At 37.0% G+C, this 21568-nt stretch overlaps 2 protein-coding genes across 5 annotated transcripts in view; both read right to left on the bottom strand.

The window, feature by feature from the left end:
* The window catches only part of ano2a (anoctamin 2a), a 48502-nt gene extending 28791 nt beyond the window's left edge, over nt 1-19711 (bottom strand). Inside the window, exons 1-3 of one of the 2 annotated variants that reach the window (XM_065283618.2) lie at nt 19502-19711; nt 18400-18566; nt 17286-17591 (exon numbers count right to left, since the gene is read on the bottom strand). In XM_065283618.2, the coding sequence (XP_065139690.1) occupies nt 17286-17591; nt 18400-18566; nt 19502-19529 (501 nt within the window). In that variant the 5' untranslated portion in view covers nt 19530-19711. The remainder of the gene's footprint in view (nt 1-17285; nt 17592-18399; nt 18567-19501) is intronic. The other variant, XM_065283617.2, reaches the window with a different exon arrangement.
* On the bottom strand, nt 784-14187 carry LOC135773806 (uncharacterized). 3 transcript variants are annotated; one of them, XM_065283621.2, is made up of 9 exons: nt 13927-14187; nt 13247-13338; nt 12903-12997; nt 12567-12656; nt 5280-5421; nt 4161-5144; nt 3880-4038; nt 3585-3680; nt 784-1789 (listed from the first exon to the last, which is right to left on the bottom strand). In XM_065283621.2, exons 6-9 carry the CDS (start codon nt 5139-5141, stop codon nt 1475-1477), a joined length of 1551 nt encoding a protein of 516 aa, XP_065139693.1. In that variant the 5' UTR covers nt 5142-5144; nt 5280-5421; nt 12567-12656; nt 12903-12997; nt 13247-13338; nt 13927-14187; the 3' UTR covers nt 784-1474. The 3 variants fall into 3 exon arrangements, with proteins under 3 accessions (XP_065139693.1, XP_065139694.1, XP_065139692.1); XM_065283622.2 differs by lacking the exon at nt 12903-12997; XM_065283620.2 differs by lacking the exon at nt 13927-14187 and having other exon boundaries at nt 13247-13653.
* Nucleotides 19712-21568: the final 1857 nt, after the last annotated feature.

The raw sequence follows: 21568 nt of genomic DNA, 5'->3' as shown, positions 1-21568 counted from the left end.
AATTTACAGGAACACTGTAAAAAATAAAAAGTTGACTCAACTCAAAATTTCGAGGCAACTTGCTGCACAGCATTTTTGAGTTTACTCAACTTTTGAAAAAGTTGTTCACTCAATTAGAATCACTGAGTTAAGTCAAAGTTCTCTTTTTGTTCAGCCAACTCAGTTTTGTTAGTTAACTGGACTTATTTCCTTTTTGACACAACTCAATAAAAGTTCTCTTTTTGTTCAGCCAACTCAGTTTTGTTAGTTAACTGGACTTATTTCCTTTTTGACACAACTCAATAAAAGTTCTCTATTTGTTCAGCCAACTCAGTTTTGTTAGTTAACTGGACTTAATTCCTTTTTGACACAACTCAATAAAAGTTCTCTATTTGTTCAGCCAACTCAGTTTTGTTAGTTAACTGGACTTAATTCCTTTTTGACACAACTCAATAAAAGTTCTCTATTTGTTCAGCCAACTCAGTTTTGTTAGTTAACTGGACTTAATTCCTTTTTGACACAACTCCATAAAAGTTCTCTATTTGTTCAGCCAACTCAGTTTTGTTAGTTAACTGGACTTAATTCCTTTTGAAACAACTCAATAAAAGTTCTCTATTGGTTCAGCCAACTCAGTTTTGTTAGTTAACTGGACTTAATCCCTTTTTTGACACAACTCAAATTATGTTATGTGAACTTTTTCTGTTCTAGTTTGCATTTACACAGTCTGTAAAATAAAACCAAATGCTTGCTTCAAATTTTGTTTACTTTGAACATTCTGTAAAGAAATACAAACAAGGTCAAATAAGTGTCATACTTCCTAACAGAAAAAATATGAGTGTCAATATAATAAAAATAAAGAAATACTGGAAAATGTCAAAATCAATAATACAAATTAAAAACATAAAAACTAAAGATAAATGTATCCCTTTTCACATGTAAAAGCTTTGACTCTATTCCTTAGAATGCTTAAAACATCAAAACATCAATGAACATGTAAACGTTGCAGTTCAACACTGGATGGTCAGTCCATCTTTTGAAATGTAAAATTAAATTAAAATTTTTCTAACAAAAATACACTTTTGTATAAAATATTTGTAAAAAAAGTACAAACACAAATTAAAATACAAATAAAATTACAATAAATAATCTGAAAATGAAAAATAAGCATACAAATAAACAAAACAATTAAAATGACATTGTAAGACTTCAAAGTTACATTTCAAAAACTTTAATATTAATGTCCTAATGTTAAAATCTTAGTCTTAATCTTAGTTTAATTCAAAAGATGCTCACAACTAAATTAACAGTTCTCAGCAATAATACCCTTGTAGAGCAAAAGTGTCAATGTGCATAACACAAAAAAAAAAATCATCATAATGTCATTAAACAGTCTTAAAACATACCTGAACATGGGTAAACAATTCACAACAATTCAACAATCTGTTTTACCTTTTAACATACTCTGTTCCAACTTCAATTCACACAATTTTAACTTTCACAGCAAGAGTTTTGTTTTTAAGGACTGTACCCTCGCAGAGCACTGAGTGCCCATTTCCATGAACACCTTCTCAATTACTTCAAAAGTATATTTCAATTCTTTGGGGTATTCAAAATTCAAGGCAAAGACAAGGCCAAACAGGTATGAAACCGCAGATGGAAGGTCTGGAATGTCCTTCAGAACAATTGCCTCCTCCAAAACAATCGCAAAGTTTTGAAAGGTTGGCAATTCGCTAGAGGCGACATCATCCTCAGTTATCGCCAGAATTCCCATTTTTATCCCTCTGGTCTGTCTGTCTATTGGCGATGTGTCCTAATGAAACAACAAATACATCATTATCAGCTGATATCAGTTTTATAACTTTATTCTGAAAAACAACTAATTATATGAAACAACCAGATATTATAGCTTTAGTGTGGATGGTTTATGAAGATTTGTTTATCTTGGATGTGGTTAAGATGTGGAGGCAAATGCAATGTGTACATAATCAACTATCATGTTGTATGTTAAAGTTTTGGTTCCAATTGGTTCCTATATTGTAGGAACAAAACACCTACCTAACATACTTTAAATATCACGCACGCACACACAAAAAGTTTGCATATTATTTTACTAATACTAATTTACATTTAATTGCATTATTTATCCTTTGCAGAATGCAAGTGAATGATGACCATCAGTGAGCCTGTCATTAAACATCATTATAAAGTATTATATTGATTAATGCTACATTCAAATCATCCTAAAATCAAATAAAAATAAATTTGCTCACAATGCAAAGATTTACTACCCTTGCCCACTAAACAAAATCATGTCCAGAAGATGTCATTGTCACAAAAGTTGTACATTAAAAGACATCCACTGAGGTGACAAAATGAAAGTTAAAGGGATACTTCACCCAAAAATGTAAATTCTGTCATAATTTCCTCACTCTCATGTTGTTACAAACCTGTACTATTTTCTTTCATCTGATAACACAAGATATTTTGAGAAATGTTTGTAACAAAACCAATCGTGGACCCAATTTACTTCAATAGTATTCTTTTTCCTACTATGAAAGTGAATTGGGTCCTCCACATGATGTGTGTTCATCAGAACAAAATAAATTTATGCAGGTTTGTTACTACATGAGAGTAAATAACTGAATTTTCATCTTTGGGTGAACTATTCCTTTAACTTTTTCCGATTTCTTCTGAATGTACAATATAGACATTGATAAATACTTTGTACAAGGTTTATTAAGAAATAAATAAACAGCCACAGACCCATTCATATGTAGTAAAACACATGTTCACACCTTTGGACAACGTAGCATCTGTAATTCACACATCTTTGTATTGTAAGAGACACCAGATCGGAAGGAACATGAACAAAAGACCTTCTTGATGTGAGGAGACAGTGTTTCCCAATGAGCCACAAGGGGTGATCTTTGCAGATATTCGTTTATGTTTATATGTAAAATAAGATGAAAAAAATTACATCTTAACCCCTTTTAATTGTCTGTAAGAAATTCAGTAGAAATACAGTCAATATGGTTAGTAGTAAGCGAAGCTGGTAATGCGCCCTCTGTAAACACCCTCTGCTGAAATATTGAGATTTAATGTCTTTTACTTGCAATACATTTTTTTAAATGCTTAATCATCATTTAGTCAATAGTTAGCTCATTAACTTCAACATGGTTTCCATGTTTCTTATCATTGTGTATATTGGACTCATAAACACTGAGCGGTGTTCACTGAGGATTTTTGTACCTGCAATTTTTTTGCATAACCATAAAAAAATAGTCAGCAAAAATCAAACACTGTCTCCTTCAGATCTGGTGTCTCTCACAATACAAAGATGTGTTACAATGTAATACAAAGAAGAAAGTTCCATGAATGTCTATATCGGATGGGCAGAAGACGTCAAAAAAAAAAAGAAAAAAAAAAAAACACGTATTCCGGCTCGTCGTGTCCAGATGATGTCTTTTTAACGTGTTTCACAAGTTGTATGTTGAAAAGACATCTTACAGACATGAGTTTGTTTAGTGAGTTATTTATCCTAAGGTTATGTGCCAATACGTTGTCAAGACTTGATATCTGCAGAAGAATTAATGAAACATACTCACCAGACATTTTTTTAAAAGTGCAGAAGGATCTTCACGGAGAAACAATGGGAGACCTTCCAGAACTGTTTGCTTTCGGTGATTCACAATATTTGAGGTCTGAAAAATGGGTAACACAAAAATAAATAATTGATAGACACTGCTAACCCATTGCTACAAAGATCTAATTCAGCATTTAGTTTCAGTCCATCCATGTTTACTTAAAAAACACACCATAATTTCCCCGCCTTCAAACACAAAAGGGCTCTGATAAATTGTTAAGTTTAGAGATTACACATGGTTGTCATTAACATGTTACCTGTTGATCAAGCCTGTTAAGAAGATCTTCCATCTCTTTTCCAAAAGCCCCCTGTCTTGCTCTGTACAACTTCAGAAGTTGTGGTGTATGCTGGTGTAACGATAATCTGAATTTATCAAGGAGATCCACATTGGTAATGCGTTTGAACTCATAACCAATCTGATGAGACAAAAAAAGTTTCATCAATAAAACAATTAACAAACATAAAAACATCACAAAATTAACCCCAATTATAAAGACTACTACCACTAAATACCTCCACTTATGACTATTACTCTTACCTCATTTGAAAGAAACAGGGCAGGCCATCGTTCCAGCATCTCAGACACCATTGGCCCAACTTCCACAACCTCTTGTCGCCGAAGTGAAAATGTCAGGTTCATTTTCTGACTGATGAGCGTCTCATTTTTATTCCTCTTCTTTAGTTCCTCTACCAGTATGAGTCTTTCCTCCTCCAGAGTATCATCAGACTGGCCTGTAGGATGATCCGGTAAGTAATTAACCTCTCCTCGTTTGGCCTTTTTAAGAGACTTTCTGTGGTCTTCACCATCTCCCCCTCTTTTTTTGTTGATACCAACTTCATGGCAACCAGCTGATCGCAGTTTTGACCTGTAATTGCCAAGTTTGTATTTTAGGCTCATTTTCCACCCATCAAATCCTTTCCCCATACCTGGCTCTGTAAGGCAGGGATGCTTCAACACGAGTGCAGAAGCGACAGTTTCAATTTCCTCTGGGAGTGGGTAAGCTTTTACAGCAAAAATTGCCTCTGCAACTTTCTCCAAGATGTGCGACTTCATTTCTCTTGGTACACTTAAAGCCTTGTTTGTTTGTTCATAAACCTCATTTGCTTTGCGAAGTCTAAACTCAACATCATAAGAGAAAGTAGGAATTGGAAAAGGTGACGGCCACTGCGATGTACTTCTCATATAGCTCTGAACGATGGTTGAAGGACTCTGGGAGGACGACCTTGACACACTGGCAGTATCAAGAGAGGAAACAGATTGGGTATCAGATTGTTGAGTCAAAGACAAATCTTTGTCCAACACAATTTTTAAAACCGCCCTCTCAGCTGGCAGCTCAGAAATGTCTGTTAAATTGCACAGTTCGTTTCCAAAGTCAGGGTCCTCGTATTGTATGAAAAAGTCTTCTTGAATCTCTAACTTTGATTTTAGTTCTGCTTTTAAATTATCCACCGAGTCAGGCCGCTGTGGAAGTTGGACCTTCCGAATGTTCTGGGGTGAGATGAAGACCCGAAGCAACATTATCTAAGAGGACAAGAAACCAAAAACAAGTTGTTACTATGTGTGCATGGTACAATTGTAACTTTACATGCCAAGCTTTGCAAGCTATGACAAACTTCATTTTTTTGTTTACAAGAATTGTTTACAAAACTTGCTTACCTTTTAATGTAGAAGAAAGACTTTCAGAGATACCAGGAGCTTTCCTGCTACTTTATATGCTTGCAGTGGACCAAGATCATTCAAAGACTCAGGATCCAGAATCACTATCTCTGGATGAATGTTTTCAACAAGCTCGAAGGACCTGTAATGTTCCAAATACCAAGATGAAAGTTTGTCAGAGATAAATGACACATGGTTGTCAACAACCATAATGCTGACAATCCTATAAAATTCTGGCAAACCACTGCACTGCCCAGCAGAAATGATCATGTCCTTGACATATCGGACACCTTGGAGGCATAAATCAGAGCTTAAAGAAATGGTTTTCTGTTGAGGATACTTTTTTGTGACTGCTGCCCTCAGTGTTGCATCTAATGAACCTGTCTCAACTACTTTAAGTTTCTCAACATGTAACTGTGGCTTGAAGAGAGAGTGTCCATCCAGAAAATAAGCAAACATCTGCTGATGCTTTGTTGCAAGAGAAAGAAGCACATTCTTGAAATTATGGGTATCATGCACAACTTTTTTAAAATAACTGTGCTTTGCCTCAAATCTAATAGTCCATAATTCCACTAATGGCCCAAAGCAACGGATCAGGTGTGGATAATGATCAACAAAGTGATGCTTTGGTCGTATGCTGAAATCAGGAAAAGTCTCTGCAAGTAAGTTACGATGTTCTGCTATTTTACTCTCCAAATAGCACAATGTCTCATCTGAGAACTTTGTAGATACAACCAATTCTACAATGTCTTTGAGGTGCATTAAGATCTCCCACGCAGGGTCATTTTCTGGGATACTGCTGCCAATCATGAGAGGGAGTAATCGCAACAGTGTCCAATTTTCATGTCCGTTGCCGCCGATTGTTCCTTTTGCAAAGCTTGTTTTGGGAATTTTCTGTGGTTTATTCAGACGATCTGCATACTTGTAGGGAAATGTATTGATACGACTATTTAGTTCCTGAAGTGATATGAATCCTTTTGAAATCAAGTCCTTCAGACATCGAGACAATTCAAGAGGGACGATCCCCTCAAAAAAGTCGTGTAAAACATCTGGAGGAAATCCTGTAATTGGATGAAAGTATGATAAGTGCTTGCTCAGAGCACATTCTCTTTTCACACCATTCAAACTACGGAGCTGGTCATCATTCTGAAGTTCCTTCAACAGAGAATCATGTTGTTCTGGAGTTCTTAACTGAAAATCTCCAGGCTCAGTGCTTGCAATTTGTTGATGACTTATTAGGCAGAATCTGCAAAAGTTGTCAACAATGAAGCTTTCTTGGAAGCCTGCAAGGCCGTGTGCTCCAAGGTTATCGGCACAGACACAAAACACAGTTCCTTTCACGTACTGCTGTAGAGCCGGGACAAATATCCCCACCTGTTCCAGTGTCTTTATATCCTTAACCAATGGATCAAGGAACCTCTCATAACCAAACAATCGCACATCATCACTCTTTCCAAGAACTGCTAGATTAATTAAATTTAGACTTGAACGACATTTTGAAGTCAAATTCAGAATGACCCAATATACAGCGGTAACTTTATGAATCTTTCTTGAGGTGCCGAGAGGGTTGCAGACTTCAAAGTCATCTATATATAAACCCAAAGCTATGCCACTTTCTCTTTCACCTAAAAGTTTGTTCTCCTTGTAGTATCTTCCATCCTGAAAAGATTTGTATTGGCCAGGTAGAGACTCCTGATTAAACACAACCTTGTCCAAAACCAGTTGATGTCTAAGTAAACAGTCCAGCTGCTTTGCAATGGAAACATAGACGTAAGAATTTTTTTGTGTCCTCTCATACAAATATTCAACGGGTTCAATCAGTTCAAAGTGCTCCCGAAAATACAGATTTCTTCTGTAATCTGTAGCGAATTTGCCTTGTGCGGAAGTTGTTGCAAAAAGAGGATTTGATTGAAAAAGTGCATCTGTAATGTCTTGCACAACCTGATCGTTTTCCGTTACAATGTTATGTTTGGCAAGTATCTCCCTAATTGTATCAGGAGCATAACACTTTGAAAAATCTAAAATATCATTTAACTGTTCCACTATTTTCTGTATTGCACTTTTAGAAATATGCAACACTGTTTGCATAGAAAGAAAGAGTTGCGCAACTTTACGTTCAAGTATGTCAACATCAACAATTTCTGAGTCCTGTTCTCTCCTTTCTACAGGGTCTTGTGATGAGGTTGCAGGTTCAAGATCATCATTTGACTCTGTCTCTGTGTCATCCAAGTGTTCTCTAGGGTCCTTATTTACTAATCTGAAATCTTGTGTTGTGTGATTTTTATGTTTTCTTGTTCTGTGACTGCTAAAGGTAGAACGATTGTTGGTTTTAAATGTGCATCTCTGGAAGGGGCACAGTACAGTTTCTTTATTTTGTAGATGTCTGCCAAGGTGAGCAAAGAATTGGGCTTCAGTACAAATCTCGTTAAAATCACACAAGTCACATAAAAATGTCACATTTTCTCGATGTTTTCTACTTCTGTTGTGTATTCTTGTAAGATGTGATTTGAGTGAACTTCGGGTTTTAAAGGTGCAAACACAGTTTTCATAAAAACAATTCCAGTTTACTCCTCCTCCATGACGCAGTCTTGTGTGTTTTAGAAGGACATCTTGAGTAGAGTGGGTAAATTTGCAAATTTTACATTGCATATGGTGAGCTCAGAAAAACCTGAAAACAAAAACATGGCCACTAAATAAGCTGCATGTGTTTGTGTCTATTGCTGACCAATGTTTGTTATGTTTATGTAAAACTTATTTTCAAAAAAAAAAAAAAAAAATCGGATTGTGCCCATTGTAAAAGAAGAGTCTTAAAAGGTTAGTTAATCCAAGTGTGACATTTCTGTCATTAAAGGACAAGTTGGGTATTTTACACTTAAAGCCCTGTTTTCAGATAGTTTATGATGAAATAGAACGGTTCTTACTGAAATTTCGACATATGCGGCTGCCCCAAGAATTTTGCGTGTTGGTTGTTTCACATCCCACCTCTACAATGGGTGAATAGGTGCACTGGAACAATCCTTTCTAAAATGCATTAAACTTTTGTTTACAAAGACGTGAATCTCACCGAGTGGCCAGGGGTGTTCACTGATATGCTCACACAAAAATCGCTGCAAAAGATGCTTTCCAACAGCTGTTTTACCATTCTTCCACTGAGAGCTTAAATAATAGACAGTCCAGCCCAGTTGGTGGTGATAATTCACCTTTGCCAATTGCAAAAATACAAACAAGGTTCCCGGTGCAGAGTAATACAAAAACTATGATAAAACCTGTTGGAATGCGTCTTTTGCAGCGATTTTTGTGAGCATATCAGTGAACACCCCTGACCACTCGGTGAGTTTCACGTCTTTGTAAATCAAAGTTTAATGCATTTTATGAAGGATTGTTCCTGTGCACCTATAAAGCCATTATAGAGGTGGGAGGTGATACAAGAAACACCCAAAAATTCTTGGGCCAGCATCATATGTCCAAATTTCAGTCAAAACCGTTCCATTTCATCATAAACAATCTGAAAACAGGGCTTTACGTGTAAAATACCGAACTTGTCCTTTAATGTCGTCCCAAACCCGTAAGATCTTGTCCTCAGAACACAAATTTAAAGGATAGTTCACCCAAAAATGAAAAGTTTATTTGCTCACCCACAGGGTATCAAAGATGTAGGTGACTTTGTTTGTTCAGTAGAACACACATGATAATTTTTAACTCTGCAATGTATTAGTCGTATAACAGGCTTGTGACAACACACTGACGTCCTAAGACACGAAAAAATCAGTTTGTGTGGAAAACCGAGCAGTGCGTTTACATCAATGAGTGCGAGAGATCACTTCCGGCACAAGAGCACGTTCAGACTTCACACACATCGAATGCTCAAAGCAGTTGGACTTAATGGTAATGATATAAATTATATAAAATGAAATGCCGTTCGTTTTTTTCACACAAACCGATTGTTTTGTGTCCCAGGACCTCAAGGTGTCATCACGAGCTGCAGGGTTTGGATTTGTCTGCATGTTTTTTCATTCTCATAGATTTTGTTACCATTTTAATGCATTGTAGGACTAACAAACTGCAATGGTTGGAGTTAAATCATTATTTGTGTTCTGCTGAAGAAACAAATTCACATCTTTCAGATTTTCTGTCATTTTTTTCTTTGGGTAAACGGATAAATGTCACATTTTCATTTTTGAGTAAACTACCGTATTTCCTCAAGTAAAAGCCGTTATTCAAATAAACGCTGGGCCTCTGATAGTGGCCGGGGGCGTGGTCATCGCGGACAAATAAAGGCCGGTCACAAATTAAGCCCGGGGAAGATGAGTGCTGGGGGGAAATAAGTCAGAGCTTAGCATGTCAACTATATACGCCTTGTCCGTTTGGTGAGACGCGCGCGCAATCCGCGGAGCCTTGCGTTGCGGACCAAAGCGCGAGTATAAACAAAGCTTAGCTTACGCGCAGTGAGAGCGTATTCGCACCAGAGCACGTTTTAAAATGAGAGACATCAACTGCGTGAGCACTCACCTTCATCTGCCTTTGTTAAAACCTTTTAATGCGCGCAGCAGGGCTAGTAAATATCTATGGTCCACACGCAACAGATCAACTATGCGATATCATAGGCATGTGAGAGGGCTTCATATGACTAAATAAAAAACACAGACTTAACATTACGATGGGTTCCAGTGTTAAGAGAGTGCTTTACCTCCTGCTTTGCTCAAAACAAATGCATTCTAATGAGGAAAGCGAGGGGACGATCGCGCAGGGGCATGATTTAGATAATGTGAGCGCTGTGTTATCTCCTAAATGCATTCAAGTTCATCATAATGCACAGCTGCCAATAGATGGCAGTAGCTCCATTGGATGGGTCTCATTTAGTGCTACTGACGGACTTTTCAACAACCTTGAAAAAATATACTGTTAAAAAAACGAATGATCTCTATCCACTAGAACGCAATCGCTTTTAATTTAAAGGCTAATTTAAAACAATTATTTATCAAACAGATGGAATTTGAAATAAAGGCCTGTCTCTAATAATGCCTGCTTTAAATAAAAGCCTGTTACCTTTGGCAGTTTGGGTAAATAAAGGCCCTGGGGCCTCATTTATAAAGCGTGCGTACGCACAGATTTGATCGTAAAGTTTGCGTACGCAAAAATCCACTGCAAAGTGCATATTTATAAAAACTGTCTTTGACGTGGAAAAGTGCTTAACGCCACATCAGGGTCTGAGCAGACGTACGCACTTTTGCTTGTCTGATTGCTGCAGGTTTTTGGAAATATAAGCCAATTTTGCTGCTCGAAATTTGGTTTAAACATTGAAAAGTGCTCTTTTATATGTCTGTGACATTAATTAGGCTCGTTTAAAGGCGGAGATCTGAAACTGCTCGGCTGCGCACAAGTTCAAGTTCATTTGCGATTTATAGATTTGAAAGGGGTACGCGCGTTTTTTGCACGTACGTTCGGTTTATGAATCACACGTACGCATTTTTGATAAATGATCGTAAGATCAAATTTAGGATGGTTTTTACGCAGCATTTTATAAATGAGGCCCCAGGTCTTTGAGTTATTACGTTATCCCTTTAAGATATTTAAGATGAAATCCGAGGGTATCTGGGTAGGGTTGCACCAGTTGTTCGTAAATTCTTACTTAAACTGGGACGTAAAGTCCAAACTAGAGGCTTAGTATCTACTAGCTAGTTTATAACTAACTCTTTACTTTATTCGGTTGCACCATTTGTTCTTAAGGCAGAAAGTAGCTAGTAGGTCATAAGCTCTCCGTAAAGTAATGCGTTGTCGCATAGAATGACGTCTATTTTCTTAACCCAATCACAAGCCTTCTAATGGGTAAACAGGAAATAGTCTGAACAGTACATAATTTCAAACTCATTCTTGACTCGCCTAAACTGAAAGTTAAAAAAGACATTAAAGCAAACGTTATCGAACTCAAAACATTACCAGTGTTTCCCACAGATCTGAAATTTACTTGTGGTGGTAGCTGGTGAAAAGGGCAATCATTATTATCCACCGACAAAAAATGGTCTAATATACATGTAACAAAGAACTTTTGGCCGCAGTGTGTTCCCTGGCTGCTCCGTATGTGCTGCAGCAGTTGATCCAGTTTGCCGCGCTGGATGATGAGTTTATGACGCGTGCATCATCTTCACGGTCACCCGACCCCCACCTCTCTCGCGCGCTCTCTCTCTCGCGCTCGCGCTCGCTCTCTCTCTCTCTCTCTCTCTCTCCAAAACACGGGTCATCCAGTCGAGTTCAGAAAATACGGAAATTCGTAAAGTGATTTTTTTTTTACCTGGGCGGGTCGCAATTTACCTGGGCGCAGCGCCCAAGTAGAGCCTATGTATGGGAAACACTGCATTACACTTTTAATTGAAAATATATATCGCACACATGGAGAAGAAAATAAACAGGAAGAAATTTTTTATCTTATTTTAACTGATGGATACACAGAAAATTAAACAGTTCTTGAAAACTCATTGACGAACGTGCGGCTTTACATAATTAATTACGAGCTCATCGATGTAATCTAATCTGGCTGACATCTTATTCCAATCGTTATTCATGGACAGAGGCATCCACAAATATTTAGTTACAACGTATTGTTACGTTTAAACTAAGTTTAATGGTGCAACGCAAAAACATTTAGTAGTGCGCAAGTTGTAACTTAGTGCCCATTTACGTCGTAACTTACACACAGCTGGTGCAACCGGGCCCAGATCCACACAAGCAGCAATGACACTCAGTCTTTTGAGGTCTATCAGGATATCAAAAGACATTGATAAAATGGTCAGCATGACTACAGTAGTTCAACATTAATATTATAAAGTGACCAGAATAATGCGTGTGTGCAAAAAAAAACCAAAACACTGACTTTCAATAATATCTAGTGAAGGCCACTAATTTGAAACAAGATTCATAAAACATCAAAGCTTCATAAATCAGTTATTCTATAATCACCATCACTAGATATTGTTGAATAAAGTCTTTATTTTGTTTTGTGCACATAAAGTATTCTCATCAATTTATAATAATAATGTTGAACACTGTAGTCACATTGACCATTTTATCAACGTCTTTTAATACCCTTCCGGACCTCAAAAGATGCAGTGTCATTGCTGTTTATGTGTGGATCTGACAGAAAGCCTTGGATTTCTTTAAAAAAAATCTTTGTGACATATTTTCTCCTTGATGATCTTTCATACAAACTTGCTTTAAAATAAGCTTGCCCAGTGACATTATGTTACTTTAACACGACTTCAGTTTCAAAATACACAGAATAAAGATACTTACTTTAAACGATGAAGTTTGTTGCAAACTCGTGCTGCACGTTTTACTGAAGATCAAAATGCCACCATTCCACGTGAGCTCCAACAGGGTTTTCTGTGATGCAATAAACATTAAGTCAAGTTTATGTGACAAATCGCACATTATTTCTAATAACTGTGTTAGATATAGCCAAGATTTAAAAACATTACGTTAGATTTGCAAGATATAAAACCGGGAATGTGACACATTTTCTCCTTGATGATCTTTCATACAAACTTGCTTTAAAATAAGCTTGCCCAGTGACATTACATTACTTTAACACGACTTCAGTTTCAAAACACACAGAATAAAGATACTTACTTTGTTTAAACGATGAAGTTTCGCGATCTCGTGCTGCACGTTTTACTGACGATCAAAATGGCGCTGTCATTCCACGTGAGCTCCAACAGAGTTTTCTGTGATAAAATAAACATTTTAAGTTAAGTTTATATGACAAATCGCAAGTTATTTCCAATAACTGTGTTGATATAGCCAAGATTTGAAAACATTACGTTAGATTTGCAAGATATAAAACCGGGATTGTGACATATTTTCTCATTGATTAGCTCTTTCATACAAACTTGCTTTAAAATAAGCTTGCCCAGTGACATTACATTACTTTAACACGACTTCAGTTTTAAAACACACAGAATAAAGATACTTACTTTGTTTAAACGATGAAGTTTCGCGATCTCGTGCTGCACGTTTTACTGACGATAAAAATGCCACCATTCCACCTGAGCTCCAACAGAGTTTTCTGTGATGCAATAAACATCAAGTTAAATGTATGCACATTATTTCCAATAACTGTGTTGAATATAGCCAAGATTTAAAAACATTACGTTAGATTTGCAAGATATAAAACCGGGATTGCAACAGTTTCTCCTTGATTAGCTCTTTCATGCAAACTTGCTTTAAAATACGTTAACGTTAGCCCAGTGACATTAACGTTACATTTATTAAATAGGACTTCAGTTTCAAAACACACAGAATAAAGATATTACTTCTAACGATGAAATTTGAGAAGATTAACGTTACGTTTGTCGTGTTCGTGCAAGGCGCTATCATTCCACGTGAGCTGCAATTACGTTTTTATGATGTAAAACAACACAATTACATTTTCAGTTAAGTCAATGAGACGAATCGCACATTATTTCCAATAACTGTGTTGGATATAGCGAGGATTTGAAAACATTAAGTTTAAGATTTGCAAGATATAAAACCGGTATTCCAACATATTTTCTCCTTGATTAGTTATTTCATGAAAACTTGCTTTAAAATAAGATTGCACAGCGCCATTACATTACTTAAATTCAGTTTCAAATACACAGAAAAATATACTTACTTTAAACGATGAAGTTTGGTGCTATTCCACAATCCACATGAGCTCCAACGTCCACATAGGCTACAGTGCGCATGCGCCAACAACCAAAAACAACTTGTGTGCTTTAAAACTTGCATGTGTATATCCAGTCAACGGTTAAATGTAAGTTGGTTAAACAATTTTTGAACCAACTTATTCCCACTTGTTAAGTCAACTTTTTTTTGTTTTATTGTCCAGTTAACTAATAAAAAATAGTTGTTTAAACTTTTTGCGAGTTGGATTTTTTACAGTGAAGGATCTGAACAATCTATTTCCAGGTGATTTAGTTGTCTTGATTAATAAAGTACACACTCACGCACACACACACACACACACACACACCAAGCAGCTGTAACAGTGCTAAAGTAGTCTTATTTAGTGTGGATGAGTGACACACAAACACCTCTGGTTATGAGGATCAACCGTAATCTTTCTTTTGCCTGCAGACAGCAGCCCTCAAATTTAATCCACACCAGTATAATAGTACCAAACATCCACACATTTCTATTTACATCATTAGATATGTTCCTCATCTGTCTTTAATTAAAAAAGACCACAATTTAGTGCAATTCAGTCAAAAACATAGGGACAATGTCTTTGAAGTTTAAAATTCATTTACTAGAATGCTAGTAAAGCAATAGCAGTATAACATTTTGTTTCCTGCTTAGAAAAAAAAAAAACATTAGAACTTTCATAAAAACTGTGTGTGGAAATCACAATCCACATGCTGAAAATTGTTATATATCATCCAACAAAGCCCCAAAATAAAAAATTATACTCAAGAAAATGACACTGTAAAAAAATATCTGCTGCCTTTTTTAGTTGAATCAACTCAAATCAATTTACAAGTCATGTAAACTTACTTTTATTAATTAGGGATGTGCTTGTATGTCTTTTTTTCATTTCGATTAATCCATAGGTCTAAAAAAATGAGTACTGGATTAACTGGGGGCGGGGCAATCAAAGGGGTGGGGTGTATGCATCATTGTGAAAATTAAAATATTTTTATTAAAAACACTCAAATAAAACTTAATTTTGAAGACACTATGACAGAAAAATGAACACATACTAGATTATTAATGAATTAAATGTTTTTAACAGAAACCTGTAACAGGAATATCTGCGTGATGAGGGGAAACTAAAGGGTTGATAAACACAAACTGATGTGTATGTTATGTTCGTATGGGTTTCTGCTATTTCTTGACATTTGCTGTTTAAATATGAGATAATAACGCATTGAACTTGGACGGCGCTGGACATTTTGCACCTGACTGCGTTGCGCGGATCGGCGAGTTGCGTGGCGCGGTGTGCGTAGGAAACAGACTTATTTGTTTGTTTTTTAATCATGCATGGTGTCATACGTCGAACACACACCAAGTCTTTACTATCACAGGTGCTTGTAACGCTAACCAGACATCCAAATTCCGCAATTACCACAAATAAATAAACCCACACGATCATCCTTTTCGTGATTGATTGTCGATGTTGCGTTCGAGTATGTTGCGTTGCCCATCCTTATTATTTATGTTGACAAAAGATGAGTTGGTACAACTTAAAAAATTAAGTGGACTTCTTTCAACTGTATTTTATAAGTTATAACAACTCATCTCTAGTCAAGATAAATAATAGTAAGTTAAAATGACTTCTAAATCTGCATTGATTCAGCTAAAAATATTAAGGCAGCAAATAATTTTTTACATTGATAAGGATTTTGCATTGTAAATGTGTAATGTATTTAAGCAATTATAAGCATTCGTTGTGATTGTATTTTTATACTATATTAAACTACTAAGGCAAACTTTTTCATTTATAAGTAAAATATTACTAAAAGTCATTGTGCCAAATTCCTTGTTACGCCTTAGTTATTTTAGGACATTAACCTTATTTTACGACATTTAAGTAGTTTTTATACCTAAGGTGACATTGGAGTAAAAAATCTAAAGTTTAGTTTCATGTGCTCACGTGAAACTATCGCGTGTGCACATGAAACTATCAGGTACCAAAAGTTTCAAGTGCACACGCGATAGATTCACGTGCACACGCGCGCACGTGAAACTATCGCGTGCGCACGTTAAACTTTATTTAATTTTTGCTCCATGTCCCCTTAGGGGCTCCGTATTTTTACAAAAAAAAACGTACAAAAAACAATACTGATGTGCATTTTGAGACAAAACAATGGTTAAAATATGTCAGTGCAAGGTGTTTTGAAATTAAGGCAACTCAATCATGCATTTTAGTCTGGGACAAGGATAAGCCCTCTCCCGGAAAGCGCCCCTTACGTTTTTAGGTTTAATTAACTTGAATTTACAATTAATTTAGACATTCTTGACTAGTGAGAAGTTGCTATAAATAATAAAAATAAAGTTGAATTAGCTTATTTTTTATAATTTATAGCAACTCCTCAGTCCTCACTAGTCAAGAAAGTTTAAATTAATTGTAAATTCAAGTTGATTAAACTTAAAGATGTAGGTGCTTTAAGAAACTTTTACAGTGAGGATTTTTAATACTGCATTTAATTGGTCATGCTAACATTACAATCCAAAACATATCTTACAAAGAAGGTTTATTTTTATTTTTATTAAATGTACAATTTTATGTGAAATTCACTCATACCACCATTCAGCATAGGAACTGAAAGATGCATTTTCTTAAGTTGTTCTTGACTGCAGAAAAATTCAAATGATATCTGGATTTATGAGGACACGAAACGAGCCATTTTTGTTGCAAAACTGCACGACTCATCCAATCTTTGCCTATTCAAAAATACTAAGCTGTTCTTGCTTTAAATAAACCCATGATGCAGGCAGAACCAATGATCTCGTCTGACAACCACAGTGCTGTCTGTCGCAAAAGTCTTGCCAGTGGCTACTGATGTGGTTTTACAAGAAAACAAAACATGGCTTTATGGAAGGTGTTAACTTTTCTTTAGAATTAACTGCATTTATTGAAAATGAGAACCCAATCCAGATGGACTTTTGTTAGTGTGGGAGGGCTTTAGCTTCAGCTAAACTGGGTCTCTTACGTTCCAAGGTCACCTTGAGAATCTTTTCATTGCTTTGATTTTGTTATACTGCACTCATCTTTGAGTATTCAAGACTCGTGAAAATGACATGAACATGTTTTTGCCAGGAAATACACTAAAGTAACTAAAAAAAAAATGGTTTATCACTCATGTAATGTCATATGATAATTAGATAATAAGAAAACCATATGGAAACTGTGGCTTAAAATGGTGAATAATTCTTTCTGAGTTTTTTTAGTAGTAAGTAGTAAGCATATTTTAGTGTACACTGTACAGTATACAGTAGGGAAATATTTTATTCCGAACACAGCACACACACCTCTTTGTCGCGTTCAATCTCCAAGCCTTCTTCTTGAAGTCCTCTCTCAAATTCCTCCCTGATTTTATCTTTCAGTCCATCATCAGTTCCCGTCCCTAAGCCCGCCTCCAGCACTGCTTCTGTAATATCCTCTTTTGTACTCCTGCGTGAGGGGGTGGGGCTTTGAGATGGCACGTTACCATTAGAAACAACAGAGGGTCGATGTTGTGACTGTCGTCTCTTGCAGTGATAGACAAGTACATAGTCCACTCTTCTCCGGCCATCAGCAAAACACAGCCCTCCTCCTGGCCCAGGTCCTGGTTCTTCCTAAAACACAAACAGGCATTTATTATATACTGTATATGCAATAAAAGGGTCATTGAGACCTAGTGTTGGGGCTATTGATGTATAAAAGGCAAAGAGTTTAGGAAATACTGATGCAGACAACATGCCATGGTTGCTGCTTTACACGGCAAAAGACAGATAATTGAATATTCCTCTCTTTTACATGGCAATTGAAGATCTGGGTCACACACTTCAAAAAAATTGAATGTCTCCTAAGGCCGTATTCTTGATTTATTGCAATTCTGAGCAAGCACTAAACTGACAGACCCATGATTTTGGTTAACATAATGTATTATCTTACATTAATAGATTTGTTGACTTTGCTGCTTCTTGACGGTCAAGTAAAATTACTTATTATACTGTTGTGGTTTTTCCTTTGTGGTTTCTAAACTGCTGATTAAGACGTTTCTTTTAAGGTTTCTTGGCATTATACATTTTTTGATGACCAATAGTAATGTCAATATCAAGATGCTGATAAATACATTATGCAATCTAATGATAACTTTTACATATAATTATCTACACACAAAAAAACTGCACTTCTCTTTTTTACTAATCCTGCACGGACACTTGGCAAAATCAGTGTATATTGATGGCTTGATGACAATTTGAATATAAATGCTAGCCACATCATATTTTCATGTACGTTTCACCATGTAACAATTGATTTTTGTATTACGTGGCCCTGGGAGAGTCATTTGGTCTGTAAAGGTTGAAAACCCCTGCCTAAGGGTTTCTCTGGTAATTGGGTAAATACTCCATAATAACTCTTGAAAGTGATTACACGCACCGTGTCTTCGGCAATGTCATTGGCTTCATGCCCGTTGCTGGGAGTGCCCTGCTGGCCAAGTTCAGATATTTCACGGGCAAGACAGCGGAGTTTCTCACTTTGCATTGAAAAGGACTCGCTCCTTACGCCGGAGACGCGCGTGCGCTCTGGAGCCCCGTTCCAGTTCTCTATTAAAGAGGAGTGACAATGTGTGACAGTGTGTGTGTCAGAGACAGACAGACAGACAGACAGTGAGAGAAAAAAGAAAGAGAGAGAGAGAGAGAGAGAGAGAGAGAGATTCCATTTAAAAGTACAGAAAACATCATTCCGTTTCGTTCAGCACCGTGGACAGCGACATAATTAAAACCTGTCAAACACAGGGGCACGTACACCTCTAGTCTATTTAAATATACACCCCACCTGACTGAAGCGTCACTTCAATATGCCTCATGCCCCCAGGTAAACAAACACAGGGATTCATGACTCTAAGCGCATTTAACACCATCTGACCAAAGCATGCATCACAGTCTATTTGTGCATTTACTTCCCAATGCTTTATTCCTTCGAATCATTTTCAATTACTCTCTCACCAATTCTACAAGACTACATTGCTTTCGATATATTGAACATTAAGTAACATGTTTTACGCGTATCGTCGGATGGCACTTGAAATAGCCCCAGCTTATTGCCCCAGCTAATTATAACAAACCCCCCTCGAGCAAATCGTCGACAAACGGAGCACATGTTGTTGTTTTCTAAAAAAAGACATTTCTAAAACACTTACTTATAATATTGCTTAATAGTACAAACGAGTGTTAAAGTGCCACGGTCCGTCTAAAGGGGCAAATAATGGCGCGCGCCTCAATGATTTCATTACAATTAACGTAAAGACAGTTTGCAGCCATTCAAAAATGTACAGTTTACATGACATCCGACGCAGAGATCGTATAAATCACGTGTGCGCAACAGCTAGATAATAAAATGTGTGAATAATAGTAAGATAAAATGCAACAAGCCAATTTCACGCAATAGCAATTGAACAAGAGGCGCAGATAAAGCTTTTCACTTTTGGAGGAATAACACGCGCACACAACATTATCAGGAATGTCATTAGGCTACTCACCCGTCGTGGTCGACCTGTTCAGTGCCATGTTAACGTTCACGGTACATGGTGGACAATCCGCTCGCGGTCCCGCGCAGCTTAATGCGCTCGTGCCGCTGCCGTTAATTCCGTGGTGCGCTCGAGACTTACAAACTTCCAGCGAGAGTCCGACACAACGCGCGTGCACCCGAGACGGGTGACAGCCGACACCCCCACACACACAGCGGGTATCACTCACTTGCGCGCGAGCGCGCAAACTGCTCTACTGCAGACTATATTCAAAAGTCTAATTATTGGGAAGCAAACATGCGATAGATTCATAAATACATAAAGCAATGCCCCTCAATAGCTCCTAACTTAAATAACTGACACAATATTATAAAAAAAGGATACGTTTCTAGAGGGTCATAGAGGGCAAAGGCTGTAGGTCAAAACTGTGAATCATACACTGTCAGCAAAAAAAAGATCAGATACTCCAGCTGGAGGCCGTACTCTTTCAAAAAGTACATTTTTGGACCTAATTGGTTCCTCAAAGGTATTGGTATACAAATGTATACATATATGTAGCTATGCTATTAGGACCTTTTTGGGTACTGCCCCAGTGACAGCTGGGGTACATATTTTACCCACTGTAGTGTTGTTCATTGACTAAAGCTTAGTTCACACTGCATGTCTTAATGCTCAGTTCAGATTTTTTGCGCACATTTTTGTGCACTGTTGTGTAAACTGTATCTGGCTCTGAAGAGACGACATAATGTCATTCCTTCACTTCCTCCAGCACAGATTTGTGACGCAAAGTCACAAAACTTTATCAGATATGTATCCGATTTAGAACCACATATGAAAGTGGGCCCTATGCAAAATCAGACTGTTATAAGTAAAACTGTTATAAAACAGCAAACTGTTATAAATATTTCTTGCAAATGTTAAAATAAAATGTGTCTAAAAATGTAACTGGTCCTACTCGCACCGGCCCTGAGCGGGACTCTAACCAGTTTGGTCCGGAAGCAGGGCGCTCCCAAAAAGGAGGCCAAAGGCCATGAGCTCTAATGTCTGGGTGTAGAGCAATTCTTGAGGTCATGGATAAAGGTTTCCTTTTACAGCACAGCTTTCATTGACTAGATGGCCTCCGTTATAGGAACTTAATAAAACAATTCAAAACCTGAACTGTACATGCCAGAATGCATTCCTTCCTTATGCTTGGTTCCAGGCATGCAAAAACACTTGTTTTTAATCATAATATTCAATAGAAAGAAATGCAATATACAACATACTCTCAATATAACAATAAATAGGTTATATATGCCTACTAGACAAGACGTCAGACTAAAAAAATGCTTTGATGATGGACTTTAGACTTAATTTTTCCTTTTCATTTATTATTTAACTAATTTTACACTGAAATAGACTATCGGTGCTTGGCATATCGGAAAATACGGGCATGGACGGGGGTCCAACCCTGTTCCTGGAGGGCTACCGTCCTGAAGATTTTAGCTCCAACCCCAATCAAACACAGCTGAAGCAGCTAAAGGTGTTCAGGGTTGCTTGATAATTACAGACAGGTGTGTTGGAGTTGGGTTGGAACTGAAGTCTGCAGGACGGTAGCCCTCCAGGAGCAGGGTTGGGCACCCCTGATCTAGACGAACTGTCACCTATTGTCGCAGGAACAGAAGCGGTGACACTAATACTCCATTCCTGATTTTACTGTTGTTTACATTATTTTGTGAAAGCGTTTTTACTTACATTAAATTATTTTTATTTTAGGCCGTTTATATGGCCATTTGATGACCATTAGTTTCAATTGGGGAAATTAATTTTGTCGCCACTGGGGATAAAAAAATATTCGTCAGAGGCAGGGATATAAAGACAAAAGGGGTTTATTCCCCCCATGCTCACCAGCAAATCACATCCTGCATATGGGTCACATTTTGGCCACTTTTGCTTGCAGTGTGAATGTAGGCTAATAATTGTTTTTATTTTAGCACTTAAATAACCACTAAACAACCATTTAAAATACCAAATAACCACCATCTGTCCAGTCACAGTGAGTTTTTATCAATACACTAAAACATTTAAAGATGATAACTG

Source organism: Paramisgurnus dabryanus, chromosome 9, assembly GCF_030506205.2.
Source record: "Paramisgurnus dabryanus chromosome 9, PD_genome_1.1, whole genome shotgun sequence".
In the NCBI taxonomy this organism is placed as follows: Eukaryota; Metazoa; Chordata; class Actinopteri; order Cypriniformes; family Cobitidae; genus Paramisgurnus; species Paramisgurnus dabryanus.
This window is presented reverse-complemented; position numbering and strand designations above follow the sequence as displayed.

Excerpts from the sequence above, each read along its gene's own strand:
- LOC135773806 (XM_065283621.2), bottom strand. The coding sequence starts at position 5,141 with ATGTTGCTTCGGGTCTTCATCTCACCCCAGAACATTCGGAAGGTCCAA. Across the intron at positions 4,039-4,160 it reads CCCTGTTTCTTTCAAATGAG|ATTGGTTATGAGTTCAAACG; the intron begins GTAAGAGTAATA and ends TTGTCTCATCAG. Across the intron at positions 1,790-3,584 it reads CACTTTTAAAAAAATGTCTG|GACACATCGCCAATAGACAG; the intron begins GTGAGTATGTTT and ends TTGTTTCATTAG.